Source organism: Ischnura elegans, chromosome 4 (assembly GCF_921293095.1).
Source record: "Ischnura elegans chromosome 4, ioIscEleg1.1, whole genome shotgun sequence".
NCBI classification, from domain to species: Eukaryota; Metazoa; Arthropoda; class Insecta; order Odonata; family Coenagrionidae; genus Ischnura; species Ischnura elegans.
Window position 1 is genome coordinate 56,959,295 of NC_060249.1, and position 23,032 is coordinate 56,982,326.

At 39.5% G+C, this 23,032-nt stretch overlaps 1 protein-coding gene across 2 annotated transcripts in view; it reads left to right on the top strand.

The window, feature by feature from the left end:
• Positions 1-23,032, top strand: part of LOC124157543 (SKI family transcriptional corepressor 2-like) — a 98,904-nt gene that overhangs the window by 56,465 nt on the left and 19,407 nt on the right. For both annotated transcript variants that reach the window (XM_046532365.1, XM_046532366.1), the window contains exon 2: positions 17,256-17,609. In XM_046532365.1, the coding sequence (XP_046388321.1) occupies positions 17,514-17,609 (96 nt within the window). In that variant the 5' untranslated portion in view covers positions 17,256-17,513. The remainder of the gene's footprint in view (positions 1-17,255; positions 17,610-23,032) is intronic.

Consider the following 23,032-nt stretch of genomic DNA (forward strand, 5'->3'; position numbering starts at 1 on the left):
CTATATTGTGAAACACTGTTTTGCCTTTATCTCTAAACAATCGTTAACTACTGCCTCTTGTTGATGAGGCTTTAAAATGAAAAATATATTGCGTGAGAGTGCAGTGCAAGTGATCGAGAAGCTACCCCATGATATTAGGGGTATTTGATTAATTCAATTAATGAGTAGCAACGTTAATAGAATGTTTATCTTTCTGGGGTGAAATACCCTCTGAAGAAATTTCCAAAAATGAAGGGCGTGTGTAAAATGTCATTTTTATTTGATTTTATGGGGTAACGATGAAAAATCGCTCTTGTTTGTACAGATGACCCCTGGCTTTACGATATTAATCCGTTCCAGAGGATCGATCCTAAAGCGAACTCCATCGTTAGTTGAATCGGCATTATTGACGGACTTGGAATCAATTGAATGCACTCCAGCGCATGTAAATGTTGTTACGTTATACATATTTCGACGTATTGCGCGAGCGGTAATGAAATCGGCAAAATTTGAAATTTTGAAAAAGCCCGCGAAAAATCAGTGCAGATCGGATGCCGAATTCATCTTCAGCCAAACTCATCTTAAACCGAGGGTCTACTCCCTTTCCGCCCGACCCCACACGATCGTGTGGGTTCGTTTAAAAATTATCCCTGGTTAATTCAGATTACTTATGTGCGTCAAAACGGACTGAAATGATTGTGTCAAGTTCGTGCAAGTTCCATTTTTTTCATTTCGCTCAGTGGCCTACAGATGGTAGCAGGATCATGTAAACATCAGTATTTCGAGGAGCAAAAAATACGTTCAGGGTGGAAAGGGGGAATTACCCTACCAAGTACAAGTATTTACTATCAATATCTTACCACGAACCAAGCGAAATCAGAAAGAAAACTGAGAAGCATGGTAATTCTGTGAGGAGTAATGGTATATTAGAAGAGGCGTTAGATTAGTGGCATATGTGAAGTAGGTTTTGTGGACTTTGCCTCCAAGGTAGATGATGGGGTGACTCGATGGAGGCGCGTACAGCCTGCACTAGGCCTGGGTGATAAATAGTAAAGTATAACAATAATTGAGATAATCGGGGATCCGATGTTTATTTTCGGAAATTATCGTTAAATTTATGCGATAAAAATCGAGCCCGATAGATAGACCCATCATATCCATATCGCGATGTCGGATTTTGCCATTTCAATCTCAGTCGCATGCGCAGTGGTCGAAAATCCCTTCAACGTGGTTCTATTGCGAGGCTAAATCTTGATCCTACGCTGAGATAGCTTTCACCATTATTATTGACCAGAGTAAGTATAAGTTTTCTCCTGGTTTTATGCACCAATCGATGTTTCTAATAATAAGACAACTATTTTCTTATGCGTTACAAACTTATTGTTGAGCACGTCATTCACGGATGCAGCTACTTAACTGCATTTACCTATTAAATAGTTATTGCCAATTGATTTTTGAATTTGTTAAGAGTATACTAGTTAAAAACGATGATATATTCGTAAAATTGTAATTAATGAAAATTAACTAAACGTTTTCGGGACTTTATACATATATTCTGTGCTCATACGTGCTGGTAGTTGACCTTCGTTCTTGTGGGGGGGGGGGGGTAGAAATGCAAGGTTGGTGTTCTAAGATGTTGGACTGCAAAAGAATTTAAATAAATTAACGCACCATACCTGAGATTTGATGTGATCAAAATTTTTATTTTCAAAGCTACTACTTCTTTTCATCTTTTTAGAAGTCGTTGCTGAAAAATGGTCTCAAAATTTAAATATTTTTAGAAGCGCAAGTCTTATAAATTGATCGGTGCAATTATATGTATTAATGTATATCAATAAAAAATTAAATACATATCATCGTTGTAGAATGTAGATAATGATGACTTCGCTTATGACAAACTCATCATAATATACGTAGCGGGCGATGATGATTTCAGCCTGGCATTTCCTATACCGGATTCTTGCCGTGGCTAAGGCTTACTTACCGGTCCATTCTATTTATTTTCCGACGCCTATTGGTGTTGAGAGGAAGTCTGAAAAGGGGAAGGCTAAAAAAATATTTGAAAAAAATGGAGAAATTCCACGTTCCCTCACTCCATCGCCCTCTCGAGATAATACCTTTTCCCATGTGGATAACGCCAGAGGTGTTGAGGGAAAATATTGTTTGATCAACGGAGACAGTGCTCTGGAGGTTTGGTCGCCCTTCGAGTGGATCCGAAGGAAGTGGTGGGGGAGAGAGGACTAAAGGAAAATCTCGAGTGTCGAAACGCACTCCTTCCCCTTGCCTATCTCCATGAACCCTCGCCTATTCCCCCTTCCCCTACCTAGTCCCTCTTCTCATTCCCCTTTTCATTTGCTGCGCTATTTTTGCTTCTGCACATTCGGTTCTGATTTACAAAGAATAATCTCGAGCTTATGTTATCCTCACATATTTTATCGTGAACGGCGGTGAAATTGACAAGAATTGCCTTGAGAAGAAATTCTCCAGGGCCGGGATTCGAACCAAGAACATTTTGCTTACCGCCGCGCAGACCACTACGGTATCTAGGCTCCTCAATTTCCAATGCAATTCTACCGATGCTCATGGTACTTGATGTTAGGCCCTCGCGGTCCATCAAAGATGGCAACGTGGGGGAGAACGAACCTCAATGAAGCGAAAATCCAAAAGTCCGTGGTTTTGATGCCTGGTTCAGGCTATTTTTTTATGATGGAAATACTTGTCAGTCTCTTTTTTTGTTTCAGCCACGTCCGATCCAAAAACAAACATTTACAGCACCCTCGCAACGATAAACAAATCACCTGAAATGTAAGAGATGAAGGAAAATAAACTTGGCTTTTTCCACACGGTTATTTACTTAGTCCGACCAGGATTTCTTTACTGCGTTATATTTTCAAGATCTCTCCGCTGTAACGAAACCATGGTTTAAAAAAATAAATCACCTTGTGGAAAAAGCAAAGCTTTTATTCCTTCGACTCCTACGATGAAGGATTTCCACCAAGTCACGCCCGCTACTTTTACTTAGGCCGTTTTACACGGTACAAGGAATTGCGCATTCTGACGTACGTGCGAAGGCGCAATCAAAATTGCGTCGTGTAAAGCGGTGAATTTCTAGAACACATGCGAGAATGCGTGGATGCGAGACGTCAAAATAGCCCCTGTACTAATTTCGTTCATGCATTCGCGCAATTCCACGCCATTTTAGAAATTAATGCAGCTCTAACCTGCGCAAATCCGTGCCCCGTGTAAAACGGCCTTTACACTCACCTAAAATGAACAAATAAACAATAATAATTCTGTGATGTAAAAATAAAGGAGTAAATTAATTGGAACAAGAGCGCGGCTTTACAGTCTGTTCGCTCCCTCTTTTCTCCAATCTCCCCCCACTTCCTTACCCATTCTTCTCCACCGCATACCGCATCCGTTCCCTCCCCTCCCCCAGGAACAAACCCACAAAACACCCAACTCGTCTCCAACTAACTTCGACCCCCTCACCCACCCCCTCCGATGCCCTTTAGGCTGTCGTTCTCCCGTCACACAACACCGCGTCGCACTCCCCCACCCCTTTGGTCCATTCCCATCGCCACCTGTTCCGGTGTCTGGCCCCAGGGGGCCCTGCCGCCTCAAGGAGACTGAGAGACCCACTCGTGACATCCAATACCCTCCGCCTCCTTCGCCACGCATAACCGAACTTGGCCGTCTCTTTTTCTCTATCCTTCCCCCTCTACGCACACAATCTCACACCAGCATCACTCTCTTCACTTACCCTCCTTATTTAATTTCCGCGTTGGTCTAGGGTTTTTTTCTCTCGCTTTGGGTGCGAGATGTCCCGCGTTCAAATCAGGAGCAGAAGAGAGAGATAAGAATGTATTTGTGTCCGCAGGCTGTTAATCCGGGGTAACTTTTCAGAATTTGTGCATCGTGTTGTAGATAAGAAAGAATGCTTAAATTTCGCTAAATATTTTAATTTGCACAACAGAATGTTTAATTTTTTAATTAAATTAAAAAAGAAGAACTTTGTGCTTTCACATTAATATTTATTCACGACCATGGTTTCAACGTTAGACGTCATCATCAGGTGAACTCTACAGAGGTCCATCACATTCTTTTATACCAGGCTAGGAGGGGTAGGGAGGAAGGTAAGCCTGGTATAAAAGGATGTGATGGACCTTTGTAGAGTTCACCTGATGATGACGTCTAACGTTGAAACCATGGTCGTGAATAAATATTAATGTGAAAGCACAAAGTTCTTCTTTTTTAATTTAATTATGAATCGCTTTCACCAAGTTACGCCTCAAACAATTAATTTTTTAATGTTTGGAATTCCTGTATTCTTATTCTCTTCTCTATGAATTGAAAGGTTGGTGACTTGTTAGTTTTGAAATTTGGCCACAGTTAGAGGGCTTTTAGAATTAAATAAAAAGGCTCACGTCCCTTGATTTTAAAAGATACTTATTCATTTTATATACTCTATCAGGATGGGGCACAATCATCGGAATAAGCAACCGTGATGGCAACATCCGGGGTAACTCCAAAGTATCTCCAGGTAGCCAACCTGACCAAAAACAGATCTTCCGACTTGGGTGCTTTATATAGCAGATACAGATTGGAGGGTCACGGGCTCCAATTCCCCTGAAGTACCTATCCTCGACGAGCAATATTAAGAATGTCATAACTACATATTAATCGGTCATAGTGATGTAATTCACTCATACTATATATAACCATTTCGAAATAATCCGAGGGTAATTTTTATTCTTATCCATCGAAAATGTTATCCTATTTTAAATATTTGAATGAAATAGTGAAATAATACGTAAAAGAACTGCTTTCATCAAACTGTCTGGTGTTTGTCAGAAGATTTTATGGAAATTGGGCCTCAACTAAAAAGTGCTGCAAAAAAAGCAAATGAGTCGAAGAGAGTTGCAAGATGAGTACAAACGGCAAGTGGTGTGAGGAGCACGAGAGCCATTTCCATTGAAATATAAACTAGACTTCGTAAATGCATATAACGCAACGTTAACTAATGACTCGATAAATGAGCAGTTTGTACCTAATTAATATTTAATTCCATTCAGTACTTCGGAAAATCCGCTTTTCTTTGATATTTTTAATCCACTGGTGCATGGAATTTTTTGTCAAAGTGAATGTGTAAAAGATCGTGAAAATATTTTGAAGTGCAAAACCTGGAAATTTGAAAAAAATCAATGATCCTAAGTCGTAGCAAACCTTGATTACGAGCTGATTTTTCCGGCTACGATATTTTTCCATGCAAACACAGCAGTTCTTATCTTCTTCACGCTGTGGACACTCCTTTTCACGATTTTTTGAGGCCCAATCTTCGCAACTATTGGAGAATACTAACAGTATTTGAGGCTGGCAATTGCTGAATAATGAATTCTGACTCCTATTCTACTCGCCTAATTGATGCAAAAAATTCATACACTTGGAATGGACAATCAACAGGTTAACCGGGCCCTCGGCTTTCTCTCAGCCCGCGAACAAAAAGCGCCGAGTGATGAGAATACGTGCTGAGCATAAGTAAAAGTTGTTTCCTGCTCGCCCGTGCCAAGTTAAATAGGGCATTTCCACTTTTTGTTTACTCTTTCAACTAATTGCTGGACGCCTCAAAACGAGACTTTAAGCTCAGGATGCAATTGTCGAAGGAGCTTTCTACCGATAGCATGATCGTCAAGGCAACTCCTGACAGCTATCCCCGCAAAAACTGTTTTTTTTTGTGATGACATTCTATATTTATTAAGAAACAAAAGAGTGGTGCTAAGTATATTATTTAGTCCTAGTTTTCTAATCATATAATATCTTTCATGCATCTAGTGAAATCTCGAGTTTATTCAGCACTTAAAAAATAATTGCAAATATATACTCGACAGTCAAGTTCAGTTCATCACTTCGATAGTTTCCAAATAAATATTATGCCGGGCTCATCGTTCCAGTTTTAAAATACAGTGGCAGCCATTGTATGAAAACAAACATGAGTCTAGCCTCGCATTTGACGATATCGTTTCAGATTTACTCAGCAAAGCATCAAATGGAGAAAGGTTACTTTTCAATTTTCCACTCAAGCAGTCTTGAAATGAAATTTAAACTCTTTAAATAATGAAATTCTTTAGATGTCACTTTAAATAATGGAATTGTTTAGAAGCATTGCGCGAACATATTTCAATGTATTACTGATTTAAGGGCGATTTGAGGGCTTCTACGAATTACATAAACAAACTCAGGCGCTGGGAACAAAATGACTGGTTGAGTCAGAGGCAGTACTCATGTTTACCTTGAGCTTGATTGCTCCATGATAATAAGTTAGTGCTCACCCGTGTCGCATTACTCGACCGGATGGAATAGAATTTTTATTAACACTTGAGAGTTAGTCTTGCTACTTTCCACCGGAGATTACGATTGATTTTTCTATATCTGGGTTTCTTAAACTGTGGGGCGCTCTGCACCAGGTGTTGTTCGTGTCAGTGTGGGTCCCCCGCCTGGGGGATCATTTTGAATTTCCGAATTTGGACAGAACCTCGGATGACGTCACAGATATAGTCTAATTGGGGCATTATTCGGAAGTTCTATCAGTGACCGCCTATGGCGCGCGAGAAGAATCTTTGGAGAAGAATGGAGAAGGTGAAGTGGGCGGAGAGGACGAGGAGGAAGGACGAAGTGCTGGACATGGTGGGTGAGAAGAGACAGCTTCTAGATGAGATACGGAAGAGACAGAAGGGATGGATGGAGCTAGTACTTAGTGGGGTGGGGAAGTTGAAAACAATGTTAGAGGGTAGAATGTTAGGTAAACGAGGGAGAAAAAAGAAGATACTAGAATTTTTAGATAGGATGAAAGGGAGTGGACCTAATTGTGAGTTGAAGAGGGAAGTACATGAAGGAAGGGGAGGATGTCAGAATGCTTCTTAAGTATACTCCATAGAAATCTATCTTAATCGACAGAATACTTAAGTAATAAAATGTGGTGCAAGTAACGGCTCACTTAAAGGGGCTCATTTCGACGTGAACGGTTCATTTTCTTCGCGTTATCGTTGTTGCCTCGAGCAGTGAATGACTCATTGAACGAATTACTAGAAAATCCAAAGCTCTCCGAAAATCCAACAGCTCTGATCATTTTCATTAGGAAATACAGCATAACCCCCCTGGATGGGTTACTCGCCTCCCAGCGGATGGATATGTGTGATTTTCCAATTGGAAAAATAGGAAAGGGGACTAAATATCCCAAATTTCGCCATGTTAAAAGAGAACACAAATAAATTAACTGTACGGCGAGAAAGGTAAACTTTTCAGCCCGATAACCTTATCCAAAACTTGACGTCACCCATGCTTTGCAAATTAATGCAAAATATTTGGATCCGACCAGCGAATTTCTCGTGAAAGGTAGGAAGTATGATAAGAAATGTGGTATTGCCGACCGGTAGCTTTCTGTGGATAGTAAATTACTTGTAGCATATGATTTTAGAATCCCGTGCGTGAGTATGGCGAAAAATTTATGCGTTTCACTATAATTTTCTTTTATATTTGCGGTTATGCATGGCCTTAAAATAAATGCAAACTGCGATTCCGGGTGCGAAGAACGACTTATCTTGAAATATGGGAACATGATAAGAATTATGAAAAATTATCGTAGGCAATAGGTCTTTAATACGTAATAAGTCTTTAATTTTCATCCATAACTGTCGCATTATTTATTTTTAATTTAGGCACAAAGAGTACCTACTACTCCTTCATACTCAGTAGCTATATCGTAAGCTTTCGGTCATGGAATGTCCACGTATATGTCCACGATATATGTTGAGGAATTATTACGGCAATACCAAGCTCTGCATGTTTGCAAATCTCAGATAAGGTGACGGGTTAAAATTACTTCTCGTTACTTCAAAGCCTATTCCACAGAGGTTGGACCCGACCGTTGAAGTCATTAGTCTATCTTTTAGCCTTTTTAACCTGTACTCAACAATTTTAATGATGGTATAAATATACATTTCATCCTCCAACAAAGTCGCGATGATTTTACTGCCTTGCAATTAGCACAGCAGCATTTTCTTCATTCACCCTGTGTACTAAAGCAAGGTTTGTAATTATCTCCATCGACCATGCTCATTAAAAACACCACAGCCGGCATGACGTGTTCATGTTCTGGCTTTTGCTAAGCTATCGCGGATTTGCACCCGAAGGATGGAAAATAATTTTTTTCGGGGAGATTGCTGTAATCACGATGATGCCACGTCATGCATGTGATTACATACTTTCAATCATCTCATGACGTTTTTCTCTCTGGCCGCAGTGATATTCGGCTCTAGACGTGCTCGTCTCACCGGCTGACGTTATGGAATCCATTTAAATCTAATAACATTAAAGTATCGCGCCATCACTTTGTCGGTGTGCCGACTGTGATTCGAAACGCCATTCAAATGTAATGAAAATCATTAGGACACAGCGAAAATCAGCTTGGGTGCCAATTTATCTTCTTTCGTGAGTCGCAATTTCATTTTTCTGTATGTCACTCTTCTCCCTCGAGCTTACGCAAGACATAAACAGAAGTCTCTCCCTAATCCGTTATCTTTTTGACATTTCGCAGCTGTTCTGAATATTTCATTTCTTCTTCGTATGGTAAGCACTTGGACCACATGTAAGTCGCCGATTGCCCTAGGTTTCAATCAAAGTGATAACTCTATCGGTTTTGAATTTGATCCTTTGACTGGATCCGTGCTTGTCTATCGCCGTCTATTTATCCCTTTCGAAAAAGAATGAAAAATAAGTACTCCCAATTTTATCGGTAACATGTTCTTTCCCTAGAGGAAAGAATATGGAAAGTCATTTCTTCCTATCATTTTAATATTATGACAAAATTCTACAGGAAAGTTATTCGTTCAACGGACTTTTTTTTGCTGTTATTTAACTTAAATTTTTGGGCGCCGTACCATCATGCACGCAAAAACTAATATTACATAAGAAACGAATTCGCATTTCCACCTGTGATACAAATGCTGCTGACGATGGCAGAGTGAGTTGAAACTCGTGGTGCGCATTTAAAATGTTTGTGTACAAGTGCATTTGTTTCTTTTATAAAATGAAGAAAATTCACGATGTCTCACTTTAATCGTTGAATATATGAAATTAATATATTGCCACCCTGATTACTGTTTCATCCTTGAAATGAGGTTGCTTATGTAATAGATGTGGAGAAAATTTCTGAATTCTTCATTCTTTGAGTCCCATTGACTTCCATTTATTGCGACTGTGCGTGGTATCGCGTGATATTTAATTCCAGATAATTGTTGCTGCTTATTTCTTGAGGTGTCCTCTTACCCAATAGTTCGCTCTTTCATCACTCATGGAATGCCTTCGTATTTCTGTTACATGGCCTCAGGAGAGGTCTTGCACGATGTAATCTCGCTAATCTAATCGCTGAACCCTTCATTCCCAGTTGAAAGGTTTAAATTCCGGAGACGGAGATTAGTTGCAATTGACGATTTAAAAAACTAACTCAGTATTTCATTTGCTAATTTTTATTTGAAGACACCAATAGTTCTAAGAAGAACAATAATGTTATTCGTAAAGACCTAACGGTAGAAGCGATCAGTTTCCTGTCCTTCTTTGGAGACGTAATAGTCAGACTCTCTCGACTAGAAATCATATTTACCTGTCATTCTTAACGTCGAGAGGAAGCGGTAGGTTTCCTTTGCTCTTCATTTCAGCTTCTTTTCAGCACGCGTTACTAGATTTTATAATATATGCCAATCACGTGAAAACAGTGTTATCTTCTGTACCAGTCCATGTCTAGCCTCTATCCTATTTGTAAAATGATGGATTTTTCAAAAGTGTGGAAGGGCTTCGTAAGTGAGAGCTATGACGGTAGAGTTCGGTTGGGCTGCTTTCGAGTTTGCGTAATGCCTTAATGCGGTTGATCCACGCCATTGCTTGATGATTTAACACAAATTGTAAACACAGGCTTTATTCACAACCAAATGCTCAAATTTTCGTGAACTACGTCATTCGATATCTTGAATTTTCCTGTCTTCTAACAAACGATTCAGCTGACAACTGGCGAATAATTCAGCCGACAAAAAATCCTTACTGATCAACGCTGGACAGAAAGAGACCATAAGCTTCTTATTGGGGTCAGAGAGCGCCCCGAAAGATGTCCTCATCAAATTGATTAGTTTTATCACTGAACGTGCGTTCTCGTAGATTAAAAGTTATTGTTTTTGCTCTGCACAAAAGACATGCGCATAATGCATCTGTCACGGTTGAAAAGATTTCCTACCTACGATGACATAAAAAGTATAAAAAATAATAGTGTAAAATATCGCATTGTCAAAATGATAATTTAGCATGACGGAGGAAAAAGTATTGGTATAGAAGAATTCTTGAACTTCGTTGATAGCCCTTGTTTTTATGCTGTTTTTTTCGAATTAAAATTTTATTCCCAGTGAATTTAACACTCAGGAGAAAGCATAAGTACCAGAATTTCAATAAAATCTATTTATTCCTCTAAAATATATGTTCCAATTTCTTTTTTCATAGCCCAGAATGATCTCAAGGTGGTATATCAATGTTGGCCTGCGCAAGCTTAAAGCACTCTTAAATGCTATCGATGAATTTTAGATTGTCCGATGATATTCTAAAGTTCTCGACTCCAAATTCATGCCAATCTGCGTCAAGTTTTGTGGTTGCGAATGAGGATTTAGTACGGCACCGATGGGATCCGAGTGAGCCAAAGATACACTCGAAAAAATATAGCAGCATTGGGATCAGTGGCGGATACAGAAAAAACTCAAGGGGGGGGCGCAACATATTTATTTATTATCAATTTCCCCTTAAACAGCACATGACGGCCTTTTACAAAGAGGGTTTCCAATATTAACAAAGTAGGTACATTACCCTACCCTACCAGCGGGATCACCTACCCAGGCGGGATTCGAACCCACGACCTTCGGTTTGGCAGGCGAGGACTTTACCCCACCGCCACCGAGGCCGGCTTGAATTGTCTATAATTTTATCGTAATAAAAGATGATCAAGTCACAGGCAAAGTATATGAAAATTTTACTTAAAGTGATTATAAACATGTAAAAGACAATGCCATCTTATGATATAAAAAAGTTACAATTGTGGTTTTGCAATGTTCGGCAATACATGCGGACCCGCAAGGGGGGGGCGCGCGCCCCCTGCGCCCCCCATCTGTATCCGCCACTGATTGGGATTGAGATAATATTCTTTCTGTAGATGCGTTTGTCCTTGTTCCCCAGGTATCAGGTTCGGGTTTCGAGCTCCTCGCACCTTGAAGTTTCCGTTCCAATCCTTGTTGTTTCTCCTTAGGGAAAACTCTCTCTCCCTCGTGCCTTCGTCCACCTCCCCATGATTTTGACCTCGAAACTCGAGAATGTTTTGCGCATCGGAGATGAATAAGATCGCCTCCTCCTCCATCAGTTTCTTTCGCGGGGACCCGATGCTTGCGAATTTTCTCCCGTTACCACCATACTCTCCCCATGCTGATGGGCAAGTTTGATTACGAGCAAGTGAATATGCAAATGGCAATTTTTATTTTTTAATTTATCTCAATAACATCTTTTCCTTTTTAAAATTCTAACCTCGAAGAATTTTGAATGCTTTTTATTCGCGTTTCTGTCGCAAGCATTGAATGCGTAAAAAGAGTTTCGACGGCGCTTTTACAGGTGGCGTGGTTTTTCCCATTTATATTAATTTGTACTGGAAGAATTTTTGTTAGTTAATTTCAAAATTAGATTTTATCGTCGAAAATAAATTTTGACCATTTCTTGCATTATTAAATGGTGTCAAAGAAATTGCGCTATTTTGAACAGGGTCGTATGGAAAGTGAAAATATCACTGGTTTTCATGTTCAAACAAACAATGCAATTTAATTTTGAGCATAATTAAGTTGAGTTGATGTTTCTTTCATTAAATGCCAATACTAAGAGTGTTTAATGTAAGATATTACCGTGTTAGTGCATTTTCCTTACCTCACTGCGTGAAAGTTATTTTAATTCGGATGAAAAATCATGACACATTATTTGTGTTTGTATCAGAATAGCAATATTTGAACGCAATGTTGATGTCTAGTTTCCATTTCCTTCGATTGGCTATCTCTTTTTTATTACATTATTTGTAAAGGCTTCGTATGGTGATTAATGTTCAAGCGATAGCTTTAGTGTGGCCTGTTATTTGTCTAGAGGACATTTCCGGTGATCCATGTGTCAGAAGGGTGTAGTTATTTTTCACTTGATGTCAAATTTCCTAAGTTTGTGTTACACGCCTGAGGCAGAGCTGGAACCTCGCACGTATGGGTCAGAAGACAGGTTATCCAGCAGATTAGACTTGTCACTTCGTTCCTTTGCGATTTAATTGTCGAGTCAAATTAAATCGATGACAATCGGTTTTTCACATTAATGTGCCAGAGGCATGTTAGTGCCATAAAAACGGAAGGCTTTTGGATTAAATAGTTTTGTGGAGATATGTTCTTAAATCTATACTTCTAGGGATTAAATCTATTCCTGCCTTTCAATCACTTTCTTTCTGTGCAGTATATCAGATTTCTATCGTTATACGATCTTTAAGTTAATATTTAACAGCTCTTTGTAGGCTTTCCTTCGATGATAAATGTATTATTTAGTGAACTTTATATGTAATTAGGCTATCTATTTTTTATGAAATTGATAGAAAAGCGGTAAATGGAAATGTTTGAGTTGAAAAATTAAGAAAGGAGAATGCGTTGCTTTTATTCTTCCTCTGCGAAATGCCAACTTTTATTAGGAATATGTAATAAAACGTATATTATAATATAATGTGCCTAAAGTAGTAATTGGCAGCAATTGAATGTTTTTTTAAGGACGGTGACGATCTTCACAAAATATTTTATTAAGAGAGCGAAATTAAAATCAAAGTAGTTCGATTGTCTAAGGGGTGTGTTCTGAAATAATTTCTTAGGGAAAAGTGACCTGGTTTCACTCGTCTCCCTCCAATACCTATAATTTATGACCGAATAATATTTTTTTTAGATCCTAAATTAGCGGACTATGCTATTTATAACGAATGCGAAAATTCCTCGTAGGGAATATCATTTGCTTTGTGCGAGATTCATGATTTTTGCCAATGATTTTTCGTGTGCGAAATGTTCGCGCTTATTGTGTTTTTGTGAGTGGCTGGATTGATTTACGCTGCGGATTGGTCCTTGGTTAAATCCTTGAATACCATTTCAAATTGAACTCAAATTACTTCCGTAATATTTGACGCGAAAGTAAAATGAATCAATGAAGTGTCATGGTAATCACACCCAACATAGAATGCTGATACATTTTTTTTAAATGTGATAATGCCTTTATTTGCTTTTATGCAAACTTGGTCCTCTAAGCTATTAGGCTTGTCAGAAGGTTCCATTATTATATTGCCAAGTGGCATATTATAAGCATAACTTTCCTAATTCTGAATAAAAATTAACCTGCCGGTACCTATATTGTTTACATTGAATTTATATTACGTTTATAATTTTAATTTAATAAATAATTCAATAACAATTATACAATTTTAAATTTTTAAAGGAATTATCAAGCCAAAATAGGAGAATATAGTATTACTTATGAATATCAGGTTGTTTTAAGATATAACATGTTCACATATACGCTAATTTACCATTGTTTCACCATTCTTTTAATTTTGGCCAAGGATTTGAGGTTATGCAGTCTTTGGCATACATTTTAAGATTCATGCCCTGAGTGTTAATCAATTGCAGTGATGGTAAAATGGTAAGCGATTAAAACACGTATCAAAAGTTATGATCGTACGAGCTCAGGCTTGAAATGGTTCAGTGAGCTGTTTTGAAAGTTCCTCTCACTGCAGCTTACACAAATAAAGTGTCTCGGGCAGATATATTAACGTAACCTTTTTTCCTCGGCAGTTTGTCATTCATGTAGTTCCCAAAACGGCTTAAAGCTCTCTCTGAGCGCATTCCGTAATCTTTTTAACCCGTCCACAACCTTTATCGTTCATTCCGCATGTCGCCATCAATTAAGACACCCTTCAAAAGGCAACCGGGACGGAGACGGATGTTGAAGCCATCATCCTCAGGGGGATGTTGCCGTGCGCGATATTTTATTTCTGTTTATTTCCTCCAGTCTATCCGCGTGACCTTCGAGACAGATGAAAGTCGAAATGCCGATTCTAAAGGCTGCTGGGAAGAGACGCGGGAGTTCGCGGCGTCGACTTTTCGTCCTTAATCCTCGAGGTCAACTTGTTACATGTTTGGGCGATTGTTGAGGGATTCTGGTGGGATTGATGGCGCGGCCTTAACAAAGTTGTTCTTTTGTCGTGCCGAATATGGAGGAGGCTTCTTTTTTAAAGGGCACTGCGTTCCCTGTAAACTTTTTTTTCGCGGAGGGCAAGGAATAATTTTTTGGCCAGGAAACAAGCGTTTCGCGTGGAGAAAGTAAGTTGTCCTCCACGGTCCTGTTGACGGGGGTGCTTGTACACTTGAGTGGGTTATGGCTGGACTGTTTTCGGTGCCTCGTAGTTGTGTTTTTTCATTTCCTGGGAATGTTTGAGCTTGGATTTTTAACAAATATTTCTCTTAACGTAAAAACATCTTGTGCATTTGCATTGTGAATTTGTGTCAAGTTATACCACGAAAAATTAGAAAATTTCTGTTTTTTTTTTGTCGTTAGGAAGTATTCAATTATTAAATCAGTTCAGAGAATGGTTTTCAAATTTAATGGAATGAATTCGGTCCAATAATAAATTACATACTTTTAGATGCAATAAGCGTTTGCTTTTGGTGCAGGCCTAATTCAAGGGATCGGACTGGTTTCCGTTACAAAAGTGACGGCAACATATCTATGTGTGATGCTCCTCATCCTTCGTGAATTCAAGAAATGGATTGATTTTCAAGAGTCGCCATTCCAGGTACAGACCAAATGTGAAACGCTGTCTAAACCTCACCTGACATATTAAATAGGTTAACACATTAAGTACGACCGTTGTATCTTTCTAAGTGCCAGATATATTTTATGAGTAATATCTTGACGTAGGTACCCATTTGGAGTGTGCGTGTTAAAAGAAGCCTCTTCCATTGCATTGACATCCTAAAGTATTGCCAATCGTGGCCCATCCACCGTGACGTACGGTGATTCACAGTGTCCTTTCTTCTATATTTTTCTATAGTCTACTATTTTTCTTTAAAGGCTAAAACTTAATTTATTGAAATCTTTTTTTAGGTATTATTTATTTCGAGGAACATGAGTGATGGGCGTAGTAAATGCAAACTTTTCGGAGTTGCGACGTTAGCACGTATTCTGCAAATTGTTGCCCATTGTAGGTGAGGCGTAAATTTTCGGAGTAGTAATTTTCAGGATGGATTTCGAAAGGAGACTATGAGCATTCGTTCGATAGGAGAACCGGTTTCATTTTCAGAGAGGTCGTCTTTGCCATCTGATTCCCTCTCTTCTCGAGGAAGTCGAATTGTTGACGATAAAAATCCATAAAGCAACTTCCCCTCCCATTCACTCTTATACGCATCGGAATTCCATTCACTTAACTAGCCTCCTCTCATTCTTTTCCAGACTTTCGTTGAGGATCTCGGAGTTTAGAAAGCTCGGTATTTATTTTGAATGAAACTAATCCCCAACCGTTCGACCCGGAACACCTCGTCTCGCAATATTGGCTAGAAAAGAAGCTCGATTAAATGGTTTATTTTAGATTTTAATCTCTTTTCGTGAGCGAAAAAATAAGTTAAAACCTCCTGCTCCATTTCAGTTACTCCATATAATCAATTCGGTACTGCAATTACACTAAGGTCAAGTCGATCAAAAAGAAGTGAGAACACTATTACTAAATGGCGATGAAAAGTGTCATTTTATAGCCACAAGATAATCAATGTCTGATTGGGTCGCTGACTTCGCTTGAAGTTGGTACATCTTGGACAAAATGGTATTCGTCGAAAAACTACTCTCCTTACTCCTCTTAGTCACTCTCACATGTGTAGAAACATGTGCGCGAAATTTATCCATCATTTTTATATCATTCGTGGTATATTTAGGACAGATCTCAATGAAATCGATGAAGAGCGAGGGAACAAAATACTGCTTAGTGACCTTGCTGATGGGACTGGTAAATCAGGCGACGACAACAACTTTTTCGTGAGAAGGTTGCAAACTTAAATTTTTCTCCGCACATTGCTCAAGTAGCTGGCGACGGATCAAAAATATAGTAAAATTATGTTTCTTTATCATTTCAAACTGCATGAAAATCGGCAAAATTTATTTAATTAATTAAAAAATTATTTAAAAGCAAATTGTATCAACAACTTTATTTACGCGATCAGACTGCTGGGAGTTTGATGCTCTCCATATCATTCCGAAAGAGAAATACTTGATCTAGGATGGCTCAACTGCATTGCTGAAAGCGCTAAACCATTTCGAACGTCGCCATTTGGACCCTTAAGGTCGAAATTTAATCCCTCGGAATTGAGAATTTCTCTGTCGCCGCCATTTTTATGTTTGGGTTCAATATTTTCTTTTTAAAATTAGATGTTTTGATTGTCTGAGAAAGATCTTACTTTGTGGAGTCTTCCAATATTAAAACAAGAATATAATGATGGTGTAACAACCAATAATGGTAATATTTTATGTTGCTAAAGCTATGAAAAACGCGAAGTTGGGCTTTTAAGTTAATAATTTTTATTTTCGGGTTTTGCTGCCTGTGGAGGAAACAAATAGTTCTTTCTCTGTAAATGTATGTGTAAAATTTATCTCTAAATATAATGTAAAATTCATCTCAAAACACTATTGTTGGCATTTCAAAAGATATTGGCGACGAGGCGTAAATTTGCCGGCCTCGGTGGCGCCGGGGTTAAGTCCCCGACTGCTAACCTAGAGGTCGCGGGTTCGAATCCCGCCTAGGTGGTTTGCCCACCATCCAGGGCATGGATGTATGTGATTGTCGTAATTGTAAGAGAGGAGTAATTAGTCCTAAATTCACTTGTGAAATAAAGACGATATTATTATTAAATTTGAGGCATGTTGTCATCGGGATAAAGATCTAAAAATAAGAAGATAACCCACGATATGCATTCAATCACGAGGTGAAACGGTTTCCGGCTTGACTCATGAATAAGGTCGTTTGCGCCATCGGCCTCGCCCGCCGGAATCCAACCTGTTGACGTCGGAGATCCATAAAGAGACGCCTCTCCCCTGCAGACGTTGACGCCTCGCCGGAATTTCATTCACTCATCTCTCTCATTCTTCTTCTGCAGATTCCTGCGTGGACCACGCGAGGGAGCACCTGAAGAGAGGGAGAGCGAGGGAGGACCCCCTCCCCTACCACCTCCCCCCTCCACCGCCCCACTCCCGAACCATAAGTTCCCCACCCCTCCTCCTCCTCACTCCCCCCCCCTCGCACGAGCGTCGTCAGCGGCGTAGAGAAGGCGAGCGTCAGTCCCCGCCAAGAGGCGCCTCAGCCCACAGCAGACGTGCCTTTCTCCGTCCGAGAGAGTGAAGAAGATCTTGCGGTGATGGCGATGGAGGTCTCCCGGAGGTTCCTCCGCCTCTCTCCCCTGTTCCTCCTCGCCCTATGGCCCCTGCCCGCCGCGGCGCACCGAGAGCACAAGGTCAGCTCAATTCATCTTTCGGCGGAAGGTTCCAAGCACACCTCTCCCCATACTTATTCCACCACCTCCCGCCTCCTTCTTTCTGCCTCCTCCTGCCCTCTCCCTTCATCTCCAACGCACCTCCCCTAACCAATTTCTCCCTTCTAAGCCCCTCCCAAGTGTGTATATCTCTCTGCTTCATTTCCTTCCCAGCCGGTCCCACCTTCTGTGTGGAGGTTCCAACGTCAAACGAAATTTTATGACCTTCGTTTCTCATATCATTCCTCTTGCTCCTCGGTGTTCATGTTTTTTATACAAGAAGACATTGCAAAATCCTACCTTTCAGCTCATTATTTCTTGAAACTGCGCGTAATCTATGGTAGGAATTGACTGAATCACTTACATTTATTTCAAGTGTTGCTTCCTGCTGTTGGCATTGTCTTCACTTTAAAAAAATGGTTAGTACAATGCTCCGTTCGTAAGAAATCGACAAAATGTATTATGATGATTACAATCCTTCTTAATGTCGCGTAATTTGTTGGAATAAATCTGTGCGATCATCAGAATGGATCATTTTCGGAAAAATAGCCAGCAGTAGGCTGCTCAGATTACTGTGGTGATTGAACATAAATGTAATGATCTAATAATTTTTGTGATCACTTCTTGATCCTCTATAATTAGGCACGCAAATGCGCTAAATTATAAACATAATGTTCAACTGTAGTGACGACAGTAATGCACTGCCTGTTGTACACGGTCAAACTTTCAGTAAAGCGTTGCACAAAATCCATTTTTATATACAATGAGCTTGCATGCAATGTAACTGCGTGGTAAAACATTGATTGAAAACAAAAACATCCAGGTTTCCTCGTATGTTAGTTCAATAGAATAAAATTAATGATTTCATAAAACGTTTTCCCGCAATGTTACCTTGCATAAAAGGCATCCAAACCTGTTTACAACAACTTATCTTGGCGTGACTTGGCTTATTATGACCGAGACCAATTAGTGACATTCCTAGAAACACAGCAAAAACCGCGCATCATTCATGAAATGGATTTTAGAGGACTTGCGATATCTGCAATTTCGAGTTGTGCCAGTTTAAGTTGCTATGGATTAACAGATGCTCTGTATGAGTTTTCGGCCACATTCACAACTCAACTTGACTTGTTTGTAGTAAAAACTTGAGAAGAGCAAATACTGGTTCACAACAGCATAAAGCTTCGTAACTTGGCTTGAAATGGTCATTAGTTCAGATGGACTCAGATTCATGTGAAAAGTAACGAGAAGAACAAAAGGGTAGTAATGCCTATCGACAGTCATTTTAATTATCGAAAGTTCTCTGTAATCGATTTCATGCTCTGAGGTATGATTGGTGGAATATTTCACTCATATATTTGAGCGATTCCAAGCACAAGTTATACGCCCAATTGAGTGATTCCAAATACAAGTTACGCCAAAGAAAGTGCTGTGAACGGGGCCTTCAACTCGAAAATTACGCCGATTAACTTAACCAGTTGTGAACTAGGGGCGAAGTCCTGAGCGTTGCCAAATCTTGATCCTGAGGCAAAGTCGATTCGGTTACCACGATGGCAATACAAGAATTCACTGGAGTCCCAAAGCTTGCTCAGACTATGCTACACAATTCATAAATTGATCCCAAACTCAATTTGAGTCTCCACATTCCAAGATGTCCTCCGCCGTCGTCTCGCGTCTTGAATGAATAATCTCACATAAAAATAGCTCCACGTTTGGTACTTTACTCTAGTAATGCTAGTTTTTTACGTGTAGGAGACCATGGGGGGCATCAATCTAGGTAAATGCATTATTTTGTAAAATTTTACGACTGAGCAGTACCACAGGTACTCTAGCTCGAGTGAGACGAGATGAAGTCCGTTTTTAAGTACGAGCTCTTACGGCCGTTTTACCCGGGGCACCTACGTACCTCGGGTAAAACGGCCGTACATGCGCAAATTGACGTGTGTACGAAGGCGAGTCTGAATTCCGTGGTTAAAAGAGGTGAATTGCTAGAAATCATGCGAGAATGCTTGGACGTGAGATAGTAAAATAGCCCCTGTTCTAATTTCGTTCGTGCATTCGTGTAATTCCACGGCATATTTAGAAGGAAATGCAGTTCTAACCCAAGCCATTGCAGTTCTTAACCGTTCCCCGTGTAAAAGGGCCTTAACTCAATCTCAACTTGAGTCTGAAGTCTGAACGACCGAGGTTGAGTGAGGATTCAAGTTTAAGTTAGATGCTGGCATATGGGCCCTAGTCGCAAGGAATAACTTGTAGAAAGGTGGGAAATCTCATTTGTTTTGACTCACGCGGTCCGAAGGAGCCTCCACCGAAGTCTCTTTTCTCTCCATCCTGACGGTACGCAACCCTCCTTCACCTTCCCACATAGCCGCCGTACCCCTTTCACCCCCTCCCTTTTCGGATTTGATTCATTGCACTCGGGCCATCCCCCCCCCCTTTCCTCCTCCTCCTCCCCTTCCGATGAGTCCCATGCGAGCGTGAACGTGATCGATGACCTCGGGAGAGGCGTGAATCCACGGTGGTGGGTGAGAAGCGGTGTTGTCGGTGCGGCTGAGGTTTGGTCCAGGGTCATCTTAGAGCTTTACAGCTTCCCAATTTGTCCCTACCCAATAGTCTTCATAGAATAAAGTAGTAATGGGATGTTGGTGTGTGTGGAAGTGTATTACAATGGGGAAGGAAGTTGTGAGGGTCTAGAGATAAAAGTTTTAGTTCCTTTCAATCGAGAGGAAAACGATTGACCATCTGGGGTAATAAGGAAATTAAGTTAACAGTAGTAGAGAACCTTATGATGGATTACTCAAATTGAGCCTGACGTTAGAGAAAGTGAAGGTTTGAATAATTTGTGATCAAAGTCCCCGAATTCAAGTTCCTTTTAATCGGAAGGAAAACTATTGACCATCTGGGAATGAGGAAATTTAATTTACCGTAGAAGCTGTATAGTTTACATTAGTAGGCAACCTAATGATGGATCGCTCAAATTGAGTTTGTGAGTGAAGAAAGTGAACGTCTGGAGGATTTGAAAGAAGCCCCGAGTTTTAGTTTATTTGTCTATAAGAAAACGATTGACCATCTGGAAATAATGAGAGTGAGTTCACATCTCAAAATCCAGTTTTATTTTCAGATAGGCATGGGTAAAGCAGGGCATGAAAATGAATAGCATCTCTAGCGTCTCGCAAATCTTCATCAAAGGCATTATAGTGGTGTCAATTTAGCTTAGTGTCAGTCAGTTCGACCTAAGTGTTTATGTGCTTTTAGCATCCATAACGTCAAACCTGTTGTTGCTTGACTTCCTATGATTTAACTGATCGAAGAATGTGGTATCTTAGAATTGGAGCCTAATTTTGCTATGCTTAGTTATATGTGAGTAATCGCGGAATATTGTTCTTTCGCGTGGTTGATTAAAGAACCGTTCAAGAATGGAGGATAATGACCATTATAAAAAGTGTTCATGATTCAAACCACTCGCCTCCTTCGACGAAACCTAGAAGAATTCACTAAACAATTTTCCTTCAAATGATTGCCTCATTCAGGAGAATATGATTCAGGCATCTCATCGCGGCCATAAGGAAATCAGACGACTTAGATCCACGTCATAAGCATTTGTCAGAAATCGCTCCTTCCGGCTGAATTTCCTTCGTTATTGGGCATTATAAATCATCCATGGACTATAAATTGATCTAAATCGTTTTACTGTTTTGTTCTCATTTGGTACAAAATCATGAGTCAGCTATCTAAATTACCATGCTCTATAGCTTAATAGTATTGCTCTATAGCTTAATAAACCGTATTAATGAAAAAAATAAAGTGCACGTCGACACGGGTGCAAAATAACCGTCAGAATTAGGATTTACCGTGAAGTGAGTCAGCTGATGGAAATAAATGCTTATGATCACGAATGGAAAATGATAGCGTCGAAATAGAAATAGCTTCACATTCCGAACAAGCCTAAAGGGTATTCTTACGTAATACATAACCACATACCAATGAATACATGAATGCATTAAATATTTTGGTGAAACGGAACCTGTGCAAGAGCTGGGAAACTTACTAAAATAAAAGAATTGAAAAAAGCCAAAGTAAATCTTGGTTAAAACTAACGATTTAAAGTTAAAATTTACTTTTCTGGAAAAGTAACAGATTAATGTTCAAGTTGTAAAAAAGTAACTTTTGCGTCATTTTCAGTTACTTAAAAAATAGAATCAGCCCCTCCACCTCATTACCAGCCATAGATTTTTGGTGACCCCCTTTCTCAAGTCAACACCCTGATATAATTAAACAGTGTCGCCGAGGAGGTATTCGTGCCGTCGCGGACGTTGTATTTGAGTTCACTCGTGTTCTCGTATTCTCATGTGAGGGTGTTTTCCGAAACTTGGGGCGGCAAATCCGCCCTATCTCACTTCTATGTGGAAAAAAATTCATCAGAGCACATTCATTGCTCTCAGGCTCAACTACCCTGCCATGATGCATTTTTAGATTTCGTTTTATTTTCCCATTCGTCTGTTGGACTATCGTCTTGCCCAAATAACTCGTAGAGGTCGACATGCACCAAAATTCAGCTAATAAATTAACTAAAGTTTGATTTGAATCTGTTGTTTCAAAATTTTAGTGGATAGACACATTTTATAAAAAGTGGCCATAAAATTGAATGGTTAACTATATTTTTAACGCGCGTATTTTAATTGTTAATATATAATAGTTAATTATAGATATGGCCTGTACGAATTCATGACGCAAATTATAACGGGTCTTATTCTGTTACAATTAATTGATATAATTTCAGTTAATAACTTAAAAGTTAACAATACAAAAGTTTTTATGTATCCTGAAAATTACTAAATAATAAGAATTAATTTAATTCGACTCCTCATAATCACATTTTAGAATTTTGAATCACAATTAAGAAAACATGTATTCTGGAATATAGGTACCCCTCGGAGTACTCTGTTTTGTGGTTATCGACTCGTTTTTACATGTAAAATGCCCGAGACAACGAATTATAATATGCCTTAAGCTAATATATAACTAGATAACATTGTATTAGTGCTGTTTGAGTTATTAGAGGAATTGGCATTTTTAAGAAAAATTACCTAGTTTAAAATATAATATAAATAAAAAAACAAAAAGAAAACATGAAATTGATGACAAAATGAAATGGTAGTATACATTTAAAAAGAGTGATTTCCCGAGAATACACACCAGTTGAGTGTGAGTGATGCATGTTCTTAATTGTTTCGGGTCTAGTAACCATGACTTTATAATATTTTAAAGGACAAAATCCTTCGCTATAGCGCCTCTACCATTGATCCGTGTATGGTGATATAGGATTCAAAGTCTTGGACTCAGCTCGGCAGCGAGGCCCTTGACACTAACCTTCGCGGCTTAGAGGCTAGAAATAGCTCCTGTAT